At 35.3% G+C, this 19,710-nt stretch overlaps 1 protein-coding gene across 3 annotated transcripts in view; it reads right to left on the bottom strand.

Annotated features, from left to right (window-relative positions):
* The window catches only part of LOC102228210 (protocadherin-15-like), a 295,528-nt gene that overhangs the window by 113,458 nt on the left and 162,360 nt on the right, over positions 1-19,710 (bottom strand). For all 3 annotated transcript variants that reach the window (XM_023340889.1, XM_023340890.1, XM_023340891.1), the window contains exons 15-18: positions 15,391-15,499; positions 11,779-11,891; positions 7,273-7,479; positions 3,671-3,805 (exon numbers count right to left, since the gene is read on the bottom strand). In XM_023340889.1, coding sequence (XP_023196657.1) covers positions 3,671-3,805; positions 7,273-7,479; positions 11,779-11,891; positions 15,391-15,499 — 564 coding nt within the window. The remainder of the gene's footprint in view (positions 1-3,670; positions 3,806-7,272; positions 7,480-11,778; positions 11,892-15,390; positions 15,500-19,710) is intronic.

Genomic DNA, 19,710 nt, shown 5'->3' with positions numbered 1-19,710 from the left:
TCCCAAACCTATAATTGACCGATAGGCTGTTTTCTTGGGGTTGATTGATTGTTTTGTTACGGTGGATGAAGGCTGCATCGTTTTAGACTAACAATTCAATTTTGTTTCATCTGACATCAAAAGAGAGTACCAGAAATGATTTTATTTCCCCAGATGAGATTTTAAAAAGACCAAGCAGGCATCATTCTGCCTATACATTTGCATACTCCAGCTACACATACTCTGCAGGAAAAAGGAAATTTGTTCTTGTTTATAAAATGACAAGATTCTGGTTTCTTAGCCTTGTTCTCCCAATAGTTATGGCCACTTGTTATTGGCACATAAACAAAGAAGAAGTTTTTATGTGCAGTGTTGATTGGTCCAATACTTCTAAGGGGAGAAATTTATGACACTGACAAATGATGCAGTTGAGGATTTCCCAGGACTTGCGTGCACTTGAGTTCTTGTGAAATATGAAATGTCTTGTCCACAGCGAAAAAAGATTTTGTTTTTGCTGTTGCCACTGTAACTGAAAACATTTTTTTGGTTCTTGCAGACTATATATATATATATATATGCCTTCACTGAGAGAAGTGGCTCTATTCATGTTTTGCTTCTAGAGAATAGACTTAGGAAAAATAATCTTTGCTTAAACTCATATTCTTTGAGTTAAAATATTTCATGATTTAGGCCTGTAAACTAGTTTTTTTTCTTGAAGAGCAGAAAAAAGAAGCAATGTACACAATCAACTGCTAAGTTTATTTATTAAGTCACTAAAATATGTACTATATCTCTTGTATTGTAGTGTGCTAATGCTAACACCACTTAGATTATTTCAGAAGTTGTTTAGACTTGCTTGCTTTTGCTAAACTAGCAGCTCTAAATTGGATTTATTGAGTCATTCAGATACGTTTTGTTTTTCCTTGTGCAACGACACCTGTCTGAAAAACCTGCCTCATTTGACTGAAAGCGATAGATGAATGTATATTTGATCTTCATTTAATCAGATTCCCCCATTCTGTTTCTTTGAATACATAAATCTCTATCCTCCTTAAACTGTATTTTGTGTTTTTTCATCTTGCCAAACAAAACCATTTATCAATTCAATTTACTGAATTCAAACAAGTTTTTGACACCTGTAAACCTTAATATTTTGTCAAAACTGAAGCACTCAAAAATAAACAAGAAACAATGTGCCAAAAATTGCTTATCTGTAAAATCAACTAGTGGCTTAATTCTTGTAAAGGATTCATGCTGCACATTTTGCTGATGAGGTAAGTTAACATCTCTATCACAATGTTTAGAACCCCTAATCCATTGTATTTACTGTCTCATCCTAATTGCCATATATATTATTTTCCCTATGTTTTATGAATCTCTATCTGCAAGTATCAACAAAAAAATAATGGTCTTTACTGATACCAATCTTCTTCACAGACTCATCTGCCAAGAAGCTGATTGACTCCTTTCTGATGAATATGGCTCTCCGTGTCTCATGGCACTCTCTTTCTTCCAGTCAGAGTTTAATTTCTTCTCCAAGGCTTTCATAATGATTACAGTATACCTCTGACTTTCAATCAATACTCCAGACCTTCTGCTTTTCCATCTTTAACTTCCAAATTGCTGTATGCACACTCAAGGGCACATAAAAGTCATGTATTTAGTTTCACAACTTCACACAAAAACACACACTGTCTCTGTTGTCAGAGTGGAATTAGCAGATTACAGCTAGATGAAGAATCAGCGTTTTACTGCATAAGATGATGCCCTCATATTAAGATGTTTTGCTTGGCAAAAGGCAGCCTCTTGGTGCTAGGCCAATAAAATCACATTGAAGTTGAATGCACTTAACAGATACAATGAATGGAGGAAAACAAAAGACAATAGGAGGGGAAGGCAGTGAGAAACTAATGAAGATAAGTATACACAATAAAAAAGTATTATGCAGGGTCTGTCTTGTCATAGAGTAATAGAAGAGTTAACTTACAGGCATACAACCCAGCAAGAAGGTGCTGCAATGCTGTTTCAACAAGAGTATAATCATTGTATTCTATGCTTAAAGGGAGAGAGTGTTGATTATTTGAAATTGAGTTCTGTTGATGGTTTATGACCCCTCAATATTGGTCCCACAGCAGATCTTGCAGCAATTTCCCTTCTATTAAAGACCCATATTTTCTTGACCAGCAATATGGTCATAGTATAGTGCAATGATCTTCCAACATGAAAAATATACTTCAAATGGAAATGGGATGAATGTATTCTCTCCTTATTGTATGTTGCAGACTACATTGGATATCGCTGTAAATGACTAAAGGCCTCTATAATGAAATCATGTGGATGACATCTTCCTTTAGAGTCTGAGAGATGAAACAGTACTGGAGTAGAGCAGCAATGCAATCTCTTGATGCCTCAGCCACAGGGGAACATGGATAACTCCACCACAATGCAAGCATCCAAAGTCTCCATGGTAACCACCTGGTTGGTGGTTGACTGTAGTCCTCACCAACTTGAGCCTAAACCCAAACACCACTTTGAGTTAAAGGAGATTTCTTTACTTACTTTGAGTCTAGTTATTTTTGGCTGACCTCTTTTCAAAGTGGTCAGCCTAAATTCAAATCTTTTAGATTTTTGGGTAAATAAAAAACAAATTCTTTAATTACCATCTCTACCGTTGGAAATGGACTGCTCATTCCATGCTGATAAGTTCTTTGCTGGTAAAGTACACTCCATGTCATCAAACTGAAGACATTACTCATGAGAGATAAGATATTGAGGTTAAAACCTTTCAACAGAATATTATCTCAAAAAACTCTGAACTTGTCGTTGGACTCCACAAAATAAATCCCGTGAGATAACCCTCAAATTATTTCACATTTGATTTGAGACATACCCAATTACTTTTGTCTAAATTGGACAGCCGATGGTAAAAACTTACCGATTCCTTAAACCAGATGTATTTTATAGTGTATTTAGATAAATTTGTCCAACCTCATGTTTTGGGTCTTTACAAAAAATTCTAAAATTTTAGACCTGGACTTGGTTTATCTGTGTGAAATCTGGGTCATATCTGGACCCATCCAAAGCTTAAAAAAAAAATGTATGCTACAAAGTATGTTTTTTGTTTTTTTAGGTTTGTTTTCGACTGCCATCCAGTCACAAAGAGAATGTAGTTGTAATTCAAACTCATTGTTAAGGTCGATCCAGCTGCAGAAGTTTTTGTTTTTGCTGTTGAATTCATAAGCAAGTGATAAACAAACTAAAACATATTAATGTCAACTTATTTGCTAAGATGGACACAAAAAGCATAGGCGGGGAATTTTTCATTTTTCTTTTTGTCCTTCTTGTTCTTCTCTCACTCCTCCTTTTATGTTAAATGTATTGCTTGTGTTCTGTGCAACCTCCTCCTTCACAACACTTGAATCTTAATAATTTTTTTCCACATCATGCTTTTCTGCAACTCTGTCTTTAATGGTTTGTAAAATGCTTATCCTCTTTGTCTACCCACATTCTTTTTTTTGCCATTGCTCTGCAATCTTGCACAACTCCCTCCTAATTTCGCTTCCAGTTCTAATATTCTTTCAGATAAAACTGCCTTTTCAACACTGCAAGTTTTCTCTCCCTTCTTTCCCCTGATGCAAGTAGTTTTCCTGTTTACAATAACACACACACAGATATTGAGCCTGTGTATTACCGTGAATGTATAGGAGTCTTGTGCTTCTCTGTCTACAGGCTGCAACAGCATGAGATATCTTCTTATCCCAGTAGTTGATATAGAAAAAACATGAGAATAACTGTCCAGAGAAAAGTGCAGCTGTGGATCCCGGGCCTGTAAAAGACAAAAAGAAGTATTTTACACAATGAAGGTTTATCACACAACAAGGAACTCGTAGAGACTTATTTAAACTTGATAGATCCTTGACAGAAGTTTAGAAAAACATGCAAAATTTTGATGTATGAGATTTTACCACAAGATCTTGTTAAAGTGAGGTCTGTAGATATCAAGTGGCTGGGAGTGTTTCACTGCCTGGTAAAGCAAATTTAAACTAAAATAATGTGTCCTTGAGAAGAGGGTGAGTGTTTAAGGCTAAACACTTTTCTGTATCTATGTCTATAACTAATTTTGAAGGAAGAAGTAGTTCTTGAGTTATGTTGGGTTGGTATAATTAGGTAATAAAAACTGCTTAACAGGTTGACACTGAGGAAGCTGTTTCTTTTAAATAATTTATCTGGCAGAATATTTGCTACTCTGTAGAAAAAAAAAACCAGCCTGACAATGTGTAAATAATTTTGATGGTTTACCATTGCTAAAGTCATTTACTTCAAATTTTTAGAATGGCCCTAAACTAAAGGGTTATTTCATGTTTTTTCATAGTCTGAAATGTAACTGATCACCCCTGGTTAAAAATCTGAAAACCTCGGACTGGTTAAATCTAATCTGGTCACTCTGGACATGAAATCCTGCAAACTATGGTATTTTCAGTGCTTTTGGCATTGGAACCTTTTCATAAGCTGCACAGTGGTGCAGTTAGTTGCACTAGCCTTGCAAAAAGACAGTCACGGGTTTAAATCCCAGTCTGTACTCTCTCTGTACAAACAAGAGTTCTCTCCAGGTACTCTGGTTTCCTCCCACAGTCCAAAAGTATGACTATTACAAATTGCTCTTGTAGAAGTTTATGTAAGCACAGTAGCTTGCCCTTCTCTGTTTCTATATTCCCTTGTAACAGACTTGTGACCTGTCCAGAACATAGGAATGTAACAAAACTCATATGTATAGTAATACTGTAGATGGGTTAAATTTCTGAATTTTGTGTCAAATGTTTAGTTGTGTTATGTTTTCCAGGTCTCACAGTTTGAAACTCTAATGAATGATTCATTTAGAACTTTTACATGTGATATGGTACTTTATGTTGGAGCCTTTGAGCAAATTCATAACAACTATGGGTCTTTAATAAATAATGCCTTAATTTAAGGTTACTGCCTAAATTTCTAGGAGAACACCCACAATATTTGTTTAGGTTGTTTAGGTGTCCTGCTGTGTGAAATTGGCAAGCTGATAATAGGTGAGACTTTTCTAAAGCCTTTACAGTATGTGCTTTTGATGCACACAGTGGCTTCTTCTAAATCTAATTATGAAACGAAACATAACAGCATACCTGCGGAGGGAGCAGAGGCAAGTTTGCTGGAAGTCAAGCTTTCAATAACTTAAAGAACCACCAGGTGTTCCATATCGTGCTAATGAAAGTCTTTCAGAACAAAGGTCAATGTCCTACCTATGCCCTACCTAAGCACAAGAACATCTGCAGGAGGAATAACTAAGAGTAAAACAAAAAAAGGTGTTTGGCTTTGACAGAAAATTCTGAATAGAAAAAAATCTCAATTGATTTTCAGACATTAAAACTTTCCTAACAGCAAATTGTAAATGTCTGCAAATGCACACCACACTCAATGATGAAGAGGCAATTCTCATCTATGGCCTGCTCTGGCATTTCCAAACAACCATCTCTTGTTTGTGTGTTTATTTAAGAGTGTGTGTGTGTTTCTGTGTTAGAGAGAGAGAGAGGGTGAGAGCAAGCAAGAGAGACAGAGAGAGAGATAGAGAGCTCTTCTCATTCCAGATAAGGCTGGCTCAGCAGGGTAGGGGGCCTGATAATCTTGTTGATGTTGAAGTTGTGGATATTGAGCCATAAATAAGCATGAACACACACACGCCTACACACATTTAAACAGTAACACACAGGAACGTACTTACATTAGCATGCAAGAACATAAATAAAAGTGATAGACAGTGCATAAAAGCTATTAGGACGAATCATCATTGTTGGTGCCTGTTGCAGAGGGAAAGACCAGAGTTGGGAATACTAAAAATAACCAGTTGTTTATCAATTGCCTCAAACTAAAAATCCCACCCCGACACATTATCCTTCCTAAACACCAATCCCTGTTGGGGGGAGACCTTTAGATAGCAATGAACCACAGCTTGTTTTTGTCAAAATGTCTTCACTACACCTTAAACAAACTCAGCTGTCGGGGATGCGTCGGCGATAACAATATTGCGGCACTGTAAAATCTCAATTATTACTGGGAGGTAATTTAAAGCGCCAAACGGTTTTACTGTCAGATTCACTGGCACTTTAGATAGGGCACTTCAAACACTGCAAGCAAAGCACAAAGCTGATATTCAGTGGGGAGAAAAGCAGGAAAGAGGTGGGCACTTAAATATGTTAGAGTCATTCTCATGCCTGCATGGGAATGCTTTCAACATGTTATTATATATGCTTATGTTATTATATATCATTGCCCAAGGGAGTAATTTAGTTTTGAGCCATAAAGGAAGCAAAGAGCCAAAGGGCCTTTTAAAACCAGAACAGCGAAATTCTAATTCTGACTGTAGAGTAAACCTCAACGGCAGAAAGTTATACACTTCCTTTATTGTTCTATAACATGAAGAAATGTCTTTACTTGTCCTTATCTGTCTTGTTAAAACTGATTAATGGTTGATTCGTCCATTTAGTAACTCATGCCGTAATTTAATGCATACATATTCTGACTTAGACTGTATTGAACTAACAAGAAACAGTTTTATTATCCTACTTATAATTTTCTCACTATTTCAAATTAGGATTCTTTTTAGCTTGCAGAGAAGTTACAAAGGATCTGATAGATCTCACTGCACAGGTTTCAGTCAGGTGACCAATAGAAAATGATCTCCAGAATCACACCATATGTACAGTAAAACACCATAAACATGGTTTAATAAATATTAACATTTTACATAAATGTTTGCTCTCCTTGTCTGCATTTCTAGTTGAAAATTAAGAGAAATGAAATAGAGTCAACACACAACTCAGGTGATACCTACAGGCTTCTGATTGGGTTTCAGCTACAACAAAAGCATACAAAACAAACTGTACAATTAACTCTCCAGAAAAATATATAGTGCAATGTATTGTAAACTGCAGCTTTTTAACATTTAATCATATTAAAAACAAAATCTTCAGTGTAGCATCCATTGAGCCTCCTTTACTGACTCCCCTAAATAAAATGCAGTACAAGCAATTGTCTTCTGAAGTCACTTATCAACAGAGAGAGATCCCCTGTGCACACTTTAATCTCAATATAAAAACAGCTGTACATCGAAGGGCATGATCATAAACTTCAAAATGAAAAATGTTTATTGTTATACCAAAATGTATGAAAATTCAACAGCTGTGAAGACTGCTCCATAACCATAAATAATGTATTGTTATAATACTGAATGTGTTAAAGGTTCGCAAAACTAAAGAATATGCTTACCTCCTCCACATCATTATCCAAAGCTATTATAGTGAGGGGAGTCGATAGAGTTGCGTTGGTAGCGACGGTGGTTCCGACTGGTGAAGCCTCACTGATGTATCCATGGTAACCAGACTCCAAAAAGTATGGTGCTTGGTTGTTTTCATCCAGAACTTCGATTTGAAGGTTGGCGAACGCTGGCAGGGGGTGACCATTGTCCTGCTCCGCCTAGAGACAGGGCAGAATGGAACGGTTTTGTTTTGGTGCAGACTTCCTGTCACCGACCAACTAGGGAACCCAAATGCAGTCCAACCCATCACGACTGCACAATTTTAATATCTTAGTGGTAAGAATACATTAACCTGGGATGTCCTTTAATAAGGAAGTAAGAAGGAGGAAGTCATATAAAATCACAACTTTTTTTAAAGTTGAGTAGATACTCGTGTCATTGTCATTTTATAAGCAAAAACATGTCCACATTCCTGTAGATGATCAGTGGTAAGAGAGTATGCAAATTAATTGGTTTGGAGTTTTCTTTTAAAGCTAATACAAAGAGAGAAGTTTGAACAGAATGTATTAAAGGTAAAACTTACTTTTTTACTTTGGAGCTGTTAGTCTCATTAAAACTGAACTTTTTCCTCAGTCTGCCCATGAATATCCGACCCTATTACTGCAAAAACAAATCTGAAAATGCTGTCTTTTTTGAGTTCTTTGGTCTCCTGATGCAATTTGCATCCCCTAGATAGATTAAAGCCAATCTAAAAAGGCTAACATCAACACAGCAGGAAAACAGGAGATCATCAAACCTTCTGTCTGAATTGGTATCTGTTTGAATCCTTTCAGTCAAAGCTGAAATATTTATAAGATGAGTACTATGGGTACTCTCTGTGATATTAGAAAGCATTTCAAACTTGAAATGTTTTCTCTGATGTTCAGATGGAAATTATATTTTCAGGGCCAATGTTGTTTTTTTATATCAATCTGATGTGTTGGTGAAGGAAGTTGCAGTGCTTTTACTGGTACAGCAATTATAACTGAAGCAAAAATGCAAAGCAAGGTAATGTTAAGGAGTCATAAATTTGTGTGACAGAGTGGATATAAATATTGTTCACAGACTGGTTCAAATAAATGGCTTTGTGATGTAAACAGTTCATTATTTCAGAACTTGTTGCTGCTTTAAGTGGCATATTACCTATGCAACACAAATGAAAAACAAACTAAAAAGATAATGTAACACAATGACACCTTATAAAGTAAAAAAAAAAAGTTTCAACTGTGACATTTTCGAGAAATGTTCGTCGCTCTAAATTTGAAAAACAAATGTGCATTAACTGGTCAAGGAGATACTCAAAAGCCTTAATGTAAAAAACACACATGCATGAAATGATGTTGGTGGGAGCATTAGGAAACTGGGATTTCAGTCAAAGTGGAGGAAATTATGAAATATCCCAAACACCAGCAAACACTGGCAGAAAACTATGAAATGAGACTTTTGCTAGAAAGCTGAAGATAAAAAGGAACTTATTCATCAAGCTTGACATTCCACAACTTATGTATCTTTATCTCTTTTTTACATCACAAAAATTGGCATTTTAGCAGATGTGAAAATAACATAATATACTCTGATCTCACCCCCGAGCAGAAAACTGCTTTTATGTTTTCTGTTTACAGTTATTCAGTGTGATTTTTAATCCTGCAAATACCACAAACTGTTCATAGTTACAATATAACACAATGTTATATCCTTTGTAATGACAACAACAACAGTTTTAATCAATCATAATTACTTTGATGATTCTTAATGTAAAAATATAGATATTTCCATGACTAAACATAGCTGGAAAGCTAGGTTTTATGTCATACTGTTAGCTAGCAGCACACTTTTCTTAGCAGACTCCCCTTCTACTGTCAGAGTAAAAGTTTCTATAATTCTTTGTTTCTGCCAGAACAAAAATAAAAACACCCTCAGAACTTAGCTACCTATTTACTGCAATTGGCAACTTTCAAGAATTTCTTTTTATTATTAAACTAGTTTAGCCCATTTTATTTGTAACTAGGAACAGATGGAGTGATTTAGAACAAATTGGTAAGCATCCTGTGCTGTTCAGCCTACACAAGATTCCCATCCTGACTTTATTCAACAGAAGCACTTTCACGCCACCCTGGGTTCAATGGCCACCAGATAACTGTTATTTGATTAAAGACATTTAAACAAGCCTGGCTGATTTTTGCTCTACAGCTCTAATAATTGGCACAGCTAGACTATTTTCCAGTGCTTGAACTTCTGCACAGAGTCTTGTGGCTGTGCAAAGCTCCTCTAGAACTTCAGAAAGACATAACAAATATATATTTTTACAAATACTATATGCAGTGTCTGGATTAAAGACACTATTAAGTTGCCTTTAGCAGATAGAATATTTATAGCCCCCTTTTTGTTTGTATTCTGCAATTTAGTAAATTGGATCAATTTATGAATTAAGCTGTTAATCCTTTCCAAGTGTATCCTTTGCCCTTGGTACCAACTAACATTTACTAATAGTAAATGCAATAACCATTTTAAGATTTGTGTTTTGTGGGAGTCATATTTATAGAGCGATGTATGTGGACTCTAGGAGGCAAAAACAAACATTTTCCATGTAAAATTGGAATCCTAATGCAAATCCCAGCAGGACTGTCATTTCCCTTTTTATTTTAAGGTCGCCATTAAACAAGACAACTTTTGCTAAAGGGACGGTATTGTATATTTTCCAAGTACATAGTGCCATTTCATAACATAATAAGGTAATTTTGTTACCTTTGTTGTTATAAAAATTGCTTTTTATATCAAACATAACTCTGTGATGGATTGGTGAACTATCAGCTAGTTGTGAAAATATATACTCCTCAGTCAACTACTTACACGTCTAAGAACAATACTCTTTAGAGTGGAAGTCGTGAATGAAGGAAGAACATCATTTTCAAAATCAGTGACACAGTAATGTTAAAAGCTGTTTGAAAAACCCAGAACAGATTGAGACGTGTATGGAAAATATTAAGACTGCAATTATGTTTGAGCTCTAACATGCTGGAAGACTCCTGGAAATTTTAAAGTTAAGGATAAATTTTCTTTCAGCGATACATATGGAAACTGCAGTTCATGTGGATTTGTTTTCCAGACAGAACAGACTTGGTTCTCATTTTCTTGTGTTAAAATGTGAAACCAATTTTAATACTGATGAATACTCTTAATTAGACAAGTTAACATTGTGTCTAATCCGAATATTAAAACATTTTAATTAACTTCTAAAGGGTTACTGACAGGTCAAGGCAGTACAAAATTTGGAGCATCTCTGTTATAGGAAGACAGGATATAGAAGGTTTCGTATCAAATTATTAGCATTCCAGCTTACTTTGATCTATTTCATTAATTCTAAGATTTTTAAGCATATCACTGAGTATTACAAAACAACGTGTAATTTAATTTAAGAACACTGAAAAACAATTCAGTCATCCATAAAGTGAACAGGATGCATTTGACACACTTGTTGAGTTTCAAATTCAAACTCTCTATTTGTCTCACTTGGAAGAAATCTGTCTAGTACAGAGATATTACACTGCACAGACACTTTGTACTCTTTCATAACGCCACAAAGACAAGAAATACATTAATTAAGATACAGAAAAACTAACTTAAAAGAACCAGTAATTCACAAATAATATATTGGAACCCATGTAACACATGGTCTTCCAGCCTGTAAAGAACTAAACTGATTAATGAGAAATTAGTTATAAGGATATTTTATATTTTTCATCACATCTTGTGCTCTGTATTCACTGATAACTTCAACCAGTAAAGGAAGTCATTTATTACTGTACAATTAATGCTTACAGAGAAAAATTACGTATCTTCATCCTGAGTTTAGTAAGACATACTGAGACTGCAGAAGTCAATTAAGAAATACAAAATGTAATACAATTTTAAATGCCCTCTGCTAAGCGCATATTGAAATTTTTTTTATTTCCTCAGCTTGAAATCATTTAGTAAGACTATAAAGAGGGTAAAAAGTAGGGATGTTTGAATTCCTTCTGGAACCACTTATTTTTTCTGTTCCTTTCAGACATTAGTTAGGGTGTTATCCCAACAGACTTTGTTTGAAATTTTATTCCAGCAAAAGAATATTACTGAATACAAACTTTATTTGAAGCTTTAACAGATGAGAAATCCATAAATATTTTGTGGTGTATTTCCATCACAGGCTCAGCAAACAAAAAAATTATAATCAAACTTGTCAAATCGGAATAAATTTGATGATAAACATTCTGCAAATTAAAATGTTCATGCTAGTCTACTTCTTGTCAGACAAATAATCTAATGAGAAAATTATAGTATTAATATAAGCTGAGTAATAGTTGTTTCTTAAAAGGTTGAGCATATTTTGGGACTGAAAAGTATTAGAATATGAATGCTGAGGCCAAGGATGTTTGGTGTTTCTGGAAGGAAAAGGAAAACTTTAGAAAGGCAATCTATGGCATTGGTGTTTTTCTTACCTTGATAACCAGATCAAATCTGCGGTAGAGCTCCCTGTCAATGGGTTTAAGCAGCATGAGTTCTGCTGTGGTTCTGTTTAAGCTGAAATATTCTGTATAGGATGCTGGTTTGCCTGGGAAAAAAAGAGCAAACAAAAATTAGAACGTAGGAAAACATCAGTGAGCGAGAAAGGGAGAGGTGGAGAAAATATATGTATGTTTGGAGTGTCATGGGGAAAGTGAAGGAAGGAGTGAGTGAGGGAGGGAGAGTGGCATGACTAATCCTCCCCGTTCTCTCATCTCGGCCTTCGATGGGAGGGGATGAGCCCGCATAGCTCACATTCATATATGACGCTTTGAATGCGGCATTGTTCTGTGGGGAAATCAAGTTCACATAAGAAGAGAACCAACACAGCCACATGTGCACAATTATATGCCTCCTGTGCATCTCTATGAATGTGTGTTACTTCTTTTTTTAGCACACATTGATTTGGGCGGCGGGGGTTCTAAGATGAATGCTGTTTTCCTTGCCTTAGTTACTGTTTTGGTAAAAGAAATGTAGAACACAAATCTAATCCTAACCATTTCAGGTGAAGTCAAAGATTTATCGATTGTGTCATGTCCCGTGTTTTTCTGTGTATTTATTTCGAGTTTCTGTGTCTGAGTCTCCGTGTTGTCCTGTCTCCCCTTGATTGTTCCCAGGTGTTTCTCGTATCCGTGATTACCCTCTGTGTATTTAACCCCACCTGTGTCCTTTGTTCCTCGTCGGGTCCTTGTCTTAGCTGTCTACGCGTCTGATGTTTCCGAGTCCATTCGTTAACCAGTTGCTACCGGCGTTGAGCCCTGGCGTCCGCTCAGCCGTGCTGCCTGTGTTTTGTGGACTATTTTTGGATTATTATTTATCATTAAACCACCTCCTATCATCGTACCTGGGTGTCAAGCGTCTGCCTCACCATCAACACCCGCACTTCTTGACAGTTTGAGGCTTTTGGTAAAAGTAATGTATTGCACTAATTAAAAATATTAAAATTATGTTGGCTTGGAGCTTTTGTACTTCAGCCTGAGTAAGTACATTCTCTACAGTAAGTGTTTTAATTCTTGTATTTTTTTTGTCTTAAATCAATTAATTATATATTTACAACAAATATCCTGAGAAGATTCCATTGCAAGGTCTTCCAGAGCAGATAAGGCGGATTATCTAACAAAACTTATCAGCCTCCAAGTGTTTGTTCGCAAACTAAGCAGCAGATAAATTGTAATAAAAGCAGATCTCAAAAGTGTAAACAGCCTGTTAAATAAACCAGCCTTGTGTGATCTAAAAAAATAGTTGATGAGAATTTATTGCAAAACCTTTTCCACTTTTTAAGTGACATTTTCACCATATGGTAAAATAGAAAAAAAAGAGCTAATTTCTTAGGAGATAAATGCAGGACATTAAGAGTTGCAAAAATGTGTACATTGTTAAACCAATACTTTGTTAAAACACCCCATGATTTAATTTAGGCATCCGTTTTTTTATTGTAGAAGGTCAGCAGTATGACACATCTTAACTTAGCAGTATTTCCCCTCTATGCCATATCATATTTCTCCAAATCTGCCAGATTTTATATCACTTCAATATCTCTTCAAATGACTCCTACAGAATTATTGAATTAATTCTGAATGTTGCAGATCTGGGCTGATATTGCCCAGACAGATATTGATGTCTGAGCTGTTGCCTTCTTATGTGGGATCAGGATTAAGGTGAAAAATGCAACCTCTGGAGATGATTGTGTGAAAAAAGATTTTTCATAAAATAAAGAACATTATGGAAAACCCTGAGCATCCTCTTCAAGCAACTGTGTGCTTTCAGATCTACAGTAAAGCCGACCGCTTCAGAAGATGAAACTTGGATGACATGGGATACAACATTTAATTTCCCTTTAGGATTAATAAAGTATTCTTCAATTGAACTGAATTGAGCCTCTTCTTTAGAAAGTGATTTTTTGTTGTTGTTTTTACATTAATATTTCAGTACATTTAGGTTATGAGAATACCTTTAAACTTTCCATTTGTATTGCAGACCTCACTGTTTTCCTTGAGATTTAAATATGACCTGGCACAGAGGCCCATCTAACCCATCCAGTTTTCAAAATGGGAATGAAAAGACAACTTGCCTTTCAAGCAATGCAGTTGCGTGATGATCTTGAAAGGTCAAAAAATGGCAACTGAAAAAACTTCTCTTAACATGAAAACATCAGCAGCCAATGAAAGAATCAAAGATCATCCTGTCACCATGACGAGTGAGGAGGAGGCTGGGTAAGGTAAAAACAACAACAGCAAAACCCAAAGCTCACTGTATAACCATTTTTAAGGTAATTTTAAGGTTGTTGTTCACAGCTTTATTATGGAGCTGGAGGCAGTTTGTGTGGGTAGGTATTGTGGAGGGTGTAGTGCAAAACCATTTTTATATTTACAATAAGTCTACAGTCATAACAGTAACAGTGATATGGACAGTATTTAGAAATTATTTAAGGTTATCATACTTACATATTTCACTATGACTGACTCCTTGTTTTCATAATGATAAAAAATCATACATACTTTACGTTTTCTCTTAAATTCAGCAAAGGAAGAAGTGAGACATGCAGCAAAAATCAATATGTACAGTCAACACACAAAATGGGTTTAATGGGATCTAAATGTTATGTAATATTACCATCAGGTTTATATAGTATCTCAAGTGTTAGTTTTTCAGTCCAAAGAGCATTTTATTCTCACGCTTGAGTGTGTTGTGATGGAACTAAAGCAACTTTTAATTTAAATATTAGAGGTTTTGCAATTGACCAGAAAAATAAATGATCTTTTGAATTATAAATTGTAGGCATTACAAAGTAGAAGCTGATTTATTTTGACTTTTTTCAAAGTCTGTTAGAAAGTCTGAGATTCTTCATATTGCAGTTACATTTATTTTCTAATCCTAACACATTAACCAAAACATTCTCTCTCTAGCCTTAACGTGAACTACTGTTTACCATCTCAAGAAACTTGCAATTTATTTCCATTATAGATACGCATTGACTGTAACAGTTAAATGACTGCGCCAAAGACTCTATTTAAATTGATTAAAAATATATATCACATCAATTCCAAAGGAATATTAAATATTGTTGTTACTCATATCATTCAAGTATTTCAAAGAGTTGTGGATGATGATGCTGTGGGCAGGAAGGATCTCTGGTGGCCAGTTTGTAAGCACTGCTAATCCACCTCCTTTGCTTTGCCACACCTCTTGAAATCAAGAAACCCAGGAAGAGAGACAATGGAGTCAAAGATCTGATCATTCCCTGTTATTCTCCAGGGAATATGGACAAAACACAAAGATAAAATTCAAAAGAATTGATTTCTTAATCAACAAATGTTCTTGTGCAACATTTGTTTTATATGAAATACATTTATATTCTACATTTTAGAATGTGTGTTCAAATGAAGCTAACAGTGCATTTTGGAAATAACTTGAAAGCAGGTATTAAACCTACTTTTCATTAAGCCAACAATTCTATTATGTTATTAGACTTGCCTGTTGAAAGTACTGTAAACAAAAAAGAGAAACCCCTCGTGGAACAAATCTGAGCTCACAAAGGTTCAACCTACCAATAAGGACGGAGTACAGGATCCCAGGTCTGTCCGATGGAGGTTGAATGTTTCTGTCCTGGTCCACAGCTTGGATAGGTGGGGTCACATTGAGGGGATTTGTCTTATTCTGGTAATGAAACAAAGCAGAACATTAAGGTTTACAGATCTAGTGTTTACTACATCAATACATCAGCTACTACAGAGAAGGTAATTTGAAATTTAGAAAAAAATGTGTCTGCGTATTTATATAGAGCATAACTTATTTAGGTGATACAGGTGCAGGTTCAAGTAATGTAATGTAACATTGAAAATGGAAGAAAATCGACCTCTACAGTACTTTGGTTGGCATACATGCCCACAAGATGGGTTGAAGTAGCGAGCACCAAAAAAACCACTGTTTGCACACAATTCTTCTAAAACATTGTGAATGCTCATGCACATATTCTCCTGTTTTCATTTTATCATTTTGTTTCTTCAGTAAGATCTTAGTGCAGGACACATGCTGCTTTCATGACTAATCTTGTCACAAAGGTCTCACCAAATTTGCACAATTTCCACAAACTCTCCACAAAATTTTCCCTATACAAATAACATGTATAATTAAGGGGCGTTTCTACAGCTCTGCCGTCACTCAAAGTCTTACTTTCAGTAATTTAGTCAGCTTGGGAGCAGTAGTAAGGGAAAAGGTTTTCACTGCAGAGCTTTGTGCAATGACAATTGAACTACACTGCTCAAAAAAATAAAGGGAACACTTAAACAGATGTTTAACACTTAAAGTGTTCCCTTTATTTTTTTGAGCAGTATATTTTGCGCAATGATTTTATCCATGCACTCCTTGCAGGTTAGAATTATACACATGAAAATAATCAAATTCGTTTTTTACTGATTACTGCAAACTGATTGTAAAATATTTATTTTTTAAGAGATTTACTGAAAGTATTGAAAAATAATAACCGACATTTTCCTTTCACCTCACAATTACGGTACCTGCGTTGAGTTACCACATGTACTACCAATAAAGTACATGCAAGTTTTTGGTTGTAAAGGGACAAAATGAGAAAAAATAAAGAAGGATGTGTAATATTTCTGGAGCTATGGCCATCTAATTTGTTCAAAAGTACCTGGGAAATTTCTGCCCTGCAGCAACGTACAGCGTAATAGCTCTTCATTTCTCACAGATAAAAAGGAATCATAACAAAGTCAAAAAATCATTGCACACTTTAAAAATCAATATTTGCCACTTTTTCTACTTCTCTGTATGTATGTTTTCTTGATCTGCCCACAAGCTCCATCGGTGTCTGTTTGTGGTCAGGCTATAATTCTGATTTACACTGGTGCAATATGATACGGTAGGTAATGGGGACGACTCGATAAAAGAAATACATTTTTTACTAGGTAAGAACAACAATCCCTAAAGAGATCCAATATAAAGAAATTCCCACCAAGGCTCTTCAAATACAAGTGCATATACAGTTCTGTGAAAAAGTGTTTTTTCCCTTACACATTCCTTCTGTTTTGTCACACTCAAACGTTTCAGATCAAAAAACGTTTAAAACCAAAGGAGAAAAAAAAATGACAGTAAAAGCAAAAGCCATTTTTCTTCTGAAATCATACTGGCTCTGTGTGAAAAGTTCTCAACCATTGACCATCACCAGTTAAATAAAAATATTTAACTAAACAATATAAACCACATTCTTTAGAGAATTTAGATCAATTCCACTGACCATGCCATAGCCAGATTATTACCTGATCTCTAAAAGCTTAAATAGAAGCTCTCTGCTTACATAAAGCAGCCTAAAAATTAGATTAAACAATATTGTATCTAAAGAAATTAATCAACAGATGAGAAGAATGATTCTCATGTCTGGAAAGGATTGACAAAGTTACTTCTAAGGCTTTGGGTTTTCTGTAAACACTGTGATTATCCATAAATGGCAAAAGCATGGCACAGTGGTTAATCTTCCTAAAAGTTGCCACTCTACCAGAATTACTTCAAAAGCGCTTTAATGTAGCCTAGTCAAAGCCCAAATTAAATTCAATTGAAATGCAGTGACCTATTTTATGATCCTAAACAACCAAATAATGCTTAAAATGCCTTTAATTGAGCTAAATAAAACTTTCTCCACAGTGATTTTAAAATCTTGCCTGGTTGCTTCCACGGATGGAAAATTGTTTTCTTTATTTGCTAATGATTTATACAATATTTAAAAATGCTGGATAATATGAAATATTCAAGTTTTACAATTAAAAAAACTGCAGAAATCTGTAATGGGGGATACACTTTTTTTCAGCAATGTACACTGTGCACAACAGCTCGATTCTACACTTCCTATCACACAATGCAATGCGCCTGTCATGCAGCACTTAAAATCTAACAGCCATTACTGAGCATCTTCTGCTGCTGCCAGTCAGCGAGCAAAAACAGGCGAGAGGATCCAGCAAAGATGAACTCATGATGAGTAATGAACTCGAAAGAAAAAATAAAATGTATGTAAATATATTGAAGGGAGTATAATCCGCCAGGAGTTGAGGGTAAACAGGGTGCAGAGAGGCATGTAAATGTGGGGAAGAAGAAAGAGGGAATCTGGCAAAGATAGATCACTGACAACACAGGTGCTATCATTACAATTTATATTTCTGACAGCATTTTACACTCCTCCTCACAATGCATAAAGAAAGAAACTGACAGTCAACAAACGTAGAGCTACAAAGGCAAAAACGTCAGTCATCCCAAAGCTGCTTGTGACTGCTTATTGACACCATTATGAGTTTAAAATAAACATTACTGGTCTTTTTAGAATTCGTAACACGTTAAAGACTCTTTTAGACATGATTTATCTAACATGGCATCTTTTTCACAAACGCAGAAATCAGAAATTTAATTTAATCATGAAATGTCTTGATTACTAAGCACACTGTAAATTTGTCCTCTCCTTCAAAAAGCTGAAAAAACAACAGAAACGAATCTGTTTTACACTTTGCATCTCCACTGAAAGCTGAACCTTTCTTTGTCAGGTGCCACTAAAAGCAAAACACTTTACTTTGAGTAGGACTGTGTTAAAAATAGGGCTTTTGACTGCTTTTGACAGCACTTTACTTCTAGGAAAAAAATAGTGTTGTTCTGTCAGGGAATCTTTACGCTGAACACAAAATGCACAGTAACAGTAGTTTTCATCACTTTATCATAATGTCTCATTTTGCATGTGGGTGTGCAGCATAAAACAGTAGACCTTTACACCCTTAAAGCTGTTTCAAAGCCTTTTTATCAGATTTGCATTGCAGAATGAGCCTCAGATTCAAAGAGATATGCAAAATTAAAAAATTCAAAACGGAATCACTGCTAATACATATATTTGAAGAGCTTTATTCAAGCAATTACTTAAATTTTGTCAGAACACTATTTGCAAAATTGCATGCTAACATTTTGTTTTCAAAATACATCATGTTGGACAGTGTGAAAATTAACATAGCTAGCAGGCAAACTGGTTGTACCCATGACACATTGTTTTGATTACAAAAATTGGTGCATGTACTATACACTGTTTGGAGGAAAAACAGTAGAATAATGTGTTACCAATGTGTTTTGGGAGGCTGCGGGTTAGTTAACCTCATAAGGAACTATCAAGTCTCCAACTGGAAAAAAATATGTTGTTTTTTTGTAGATGATTAACATATCGGTTCCACAATAAAAAAGGACTGAACTATGTGAGTCAGGGTTGACTAAATAGGGCCCTCATCCAACAAGTTTACAAAAGACTCCATTCCCATGCACGCATTTAGGCAGTTGTTATGTTGAGCCTAGATATACAGAAGCTGCTACTTTAGGAGGTGTGAGAAGACTCATTAAACTGTGGATGTTCCTGGAGAAAAAGTGCAGCTTTGTTATCAGTAGTCAATGCAGCTGTATTGCTGAGTAAGTTAGATTACAAAGTTATTTGTTGATCAAAGTTTTTGCTGTTTCTGCATTTTAAGACAACCAGAGATTTAGGTGTTAGTGTGAAACATTAAAAAGGTGCAGCTATGCATTTTTCAATATCTTAAATGTTATAGGTATATGAGGAAGTAGTTTGTGGGAGAAGCTCACAACCTTGCAAAAATGTTCACATCCACAGATCTTTTTCATGTTTTGTGTATTGAGATTTTAAAGTGACAGACCAACACAAAGTGTTGCATAATTGTGAATAGAAATAAAACAAACATGATTTTCAAAATGTACTAAAGTATAAACAAATATAACAGTGTTCTGTGTTTGTATTTGACCTTGTATTTGCTGTTACTGTGGCACCTTCTGCAATATCTATCTTGAGCCTAACATGTTGCCCACTGTTCTTTAGAAAT

Source organism: Xiphophorus maculatus, chromosome 10 (assembly GCF_002775205.1).
Source record: "Xiphophorus maculatus strain JP 163 A chromosome 10, X_maculatus-5.0-male, whole genome shotgun sequence".
NCBI classification, from domain to species: domain Eukaryota; kingdom Metazoa; phylum Chordata; class Actinopteri; order Cyprinodontiformes; family Poeciliidae; genus Xiphophorus; species Xiphophorus maculatus.
The sequence above is the reverse complement of the archived record's forward strand: the minus strand, read 5'-3'. Positions and strand labels throughout refer to the sequence as shown.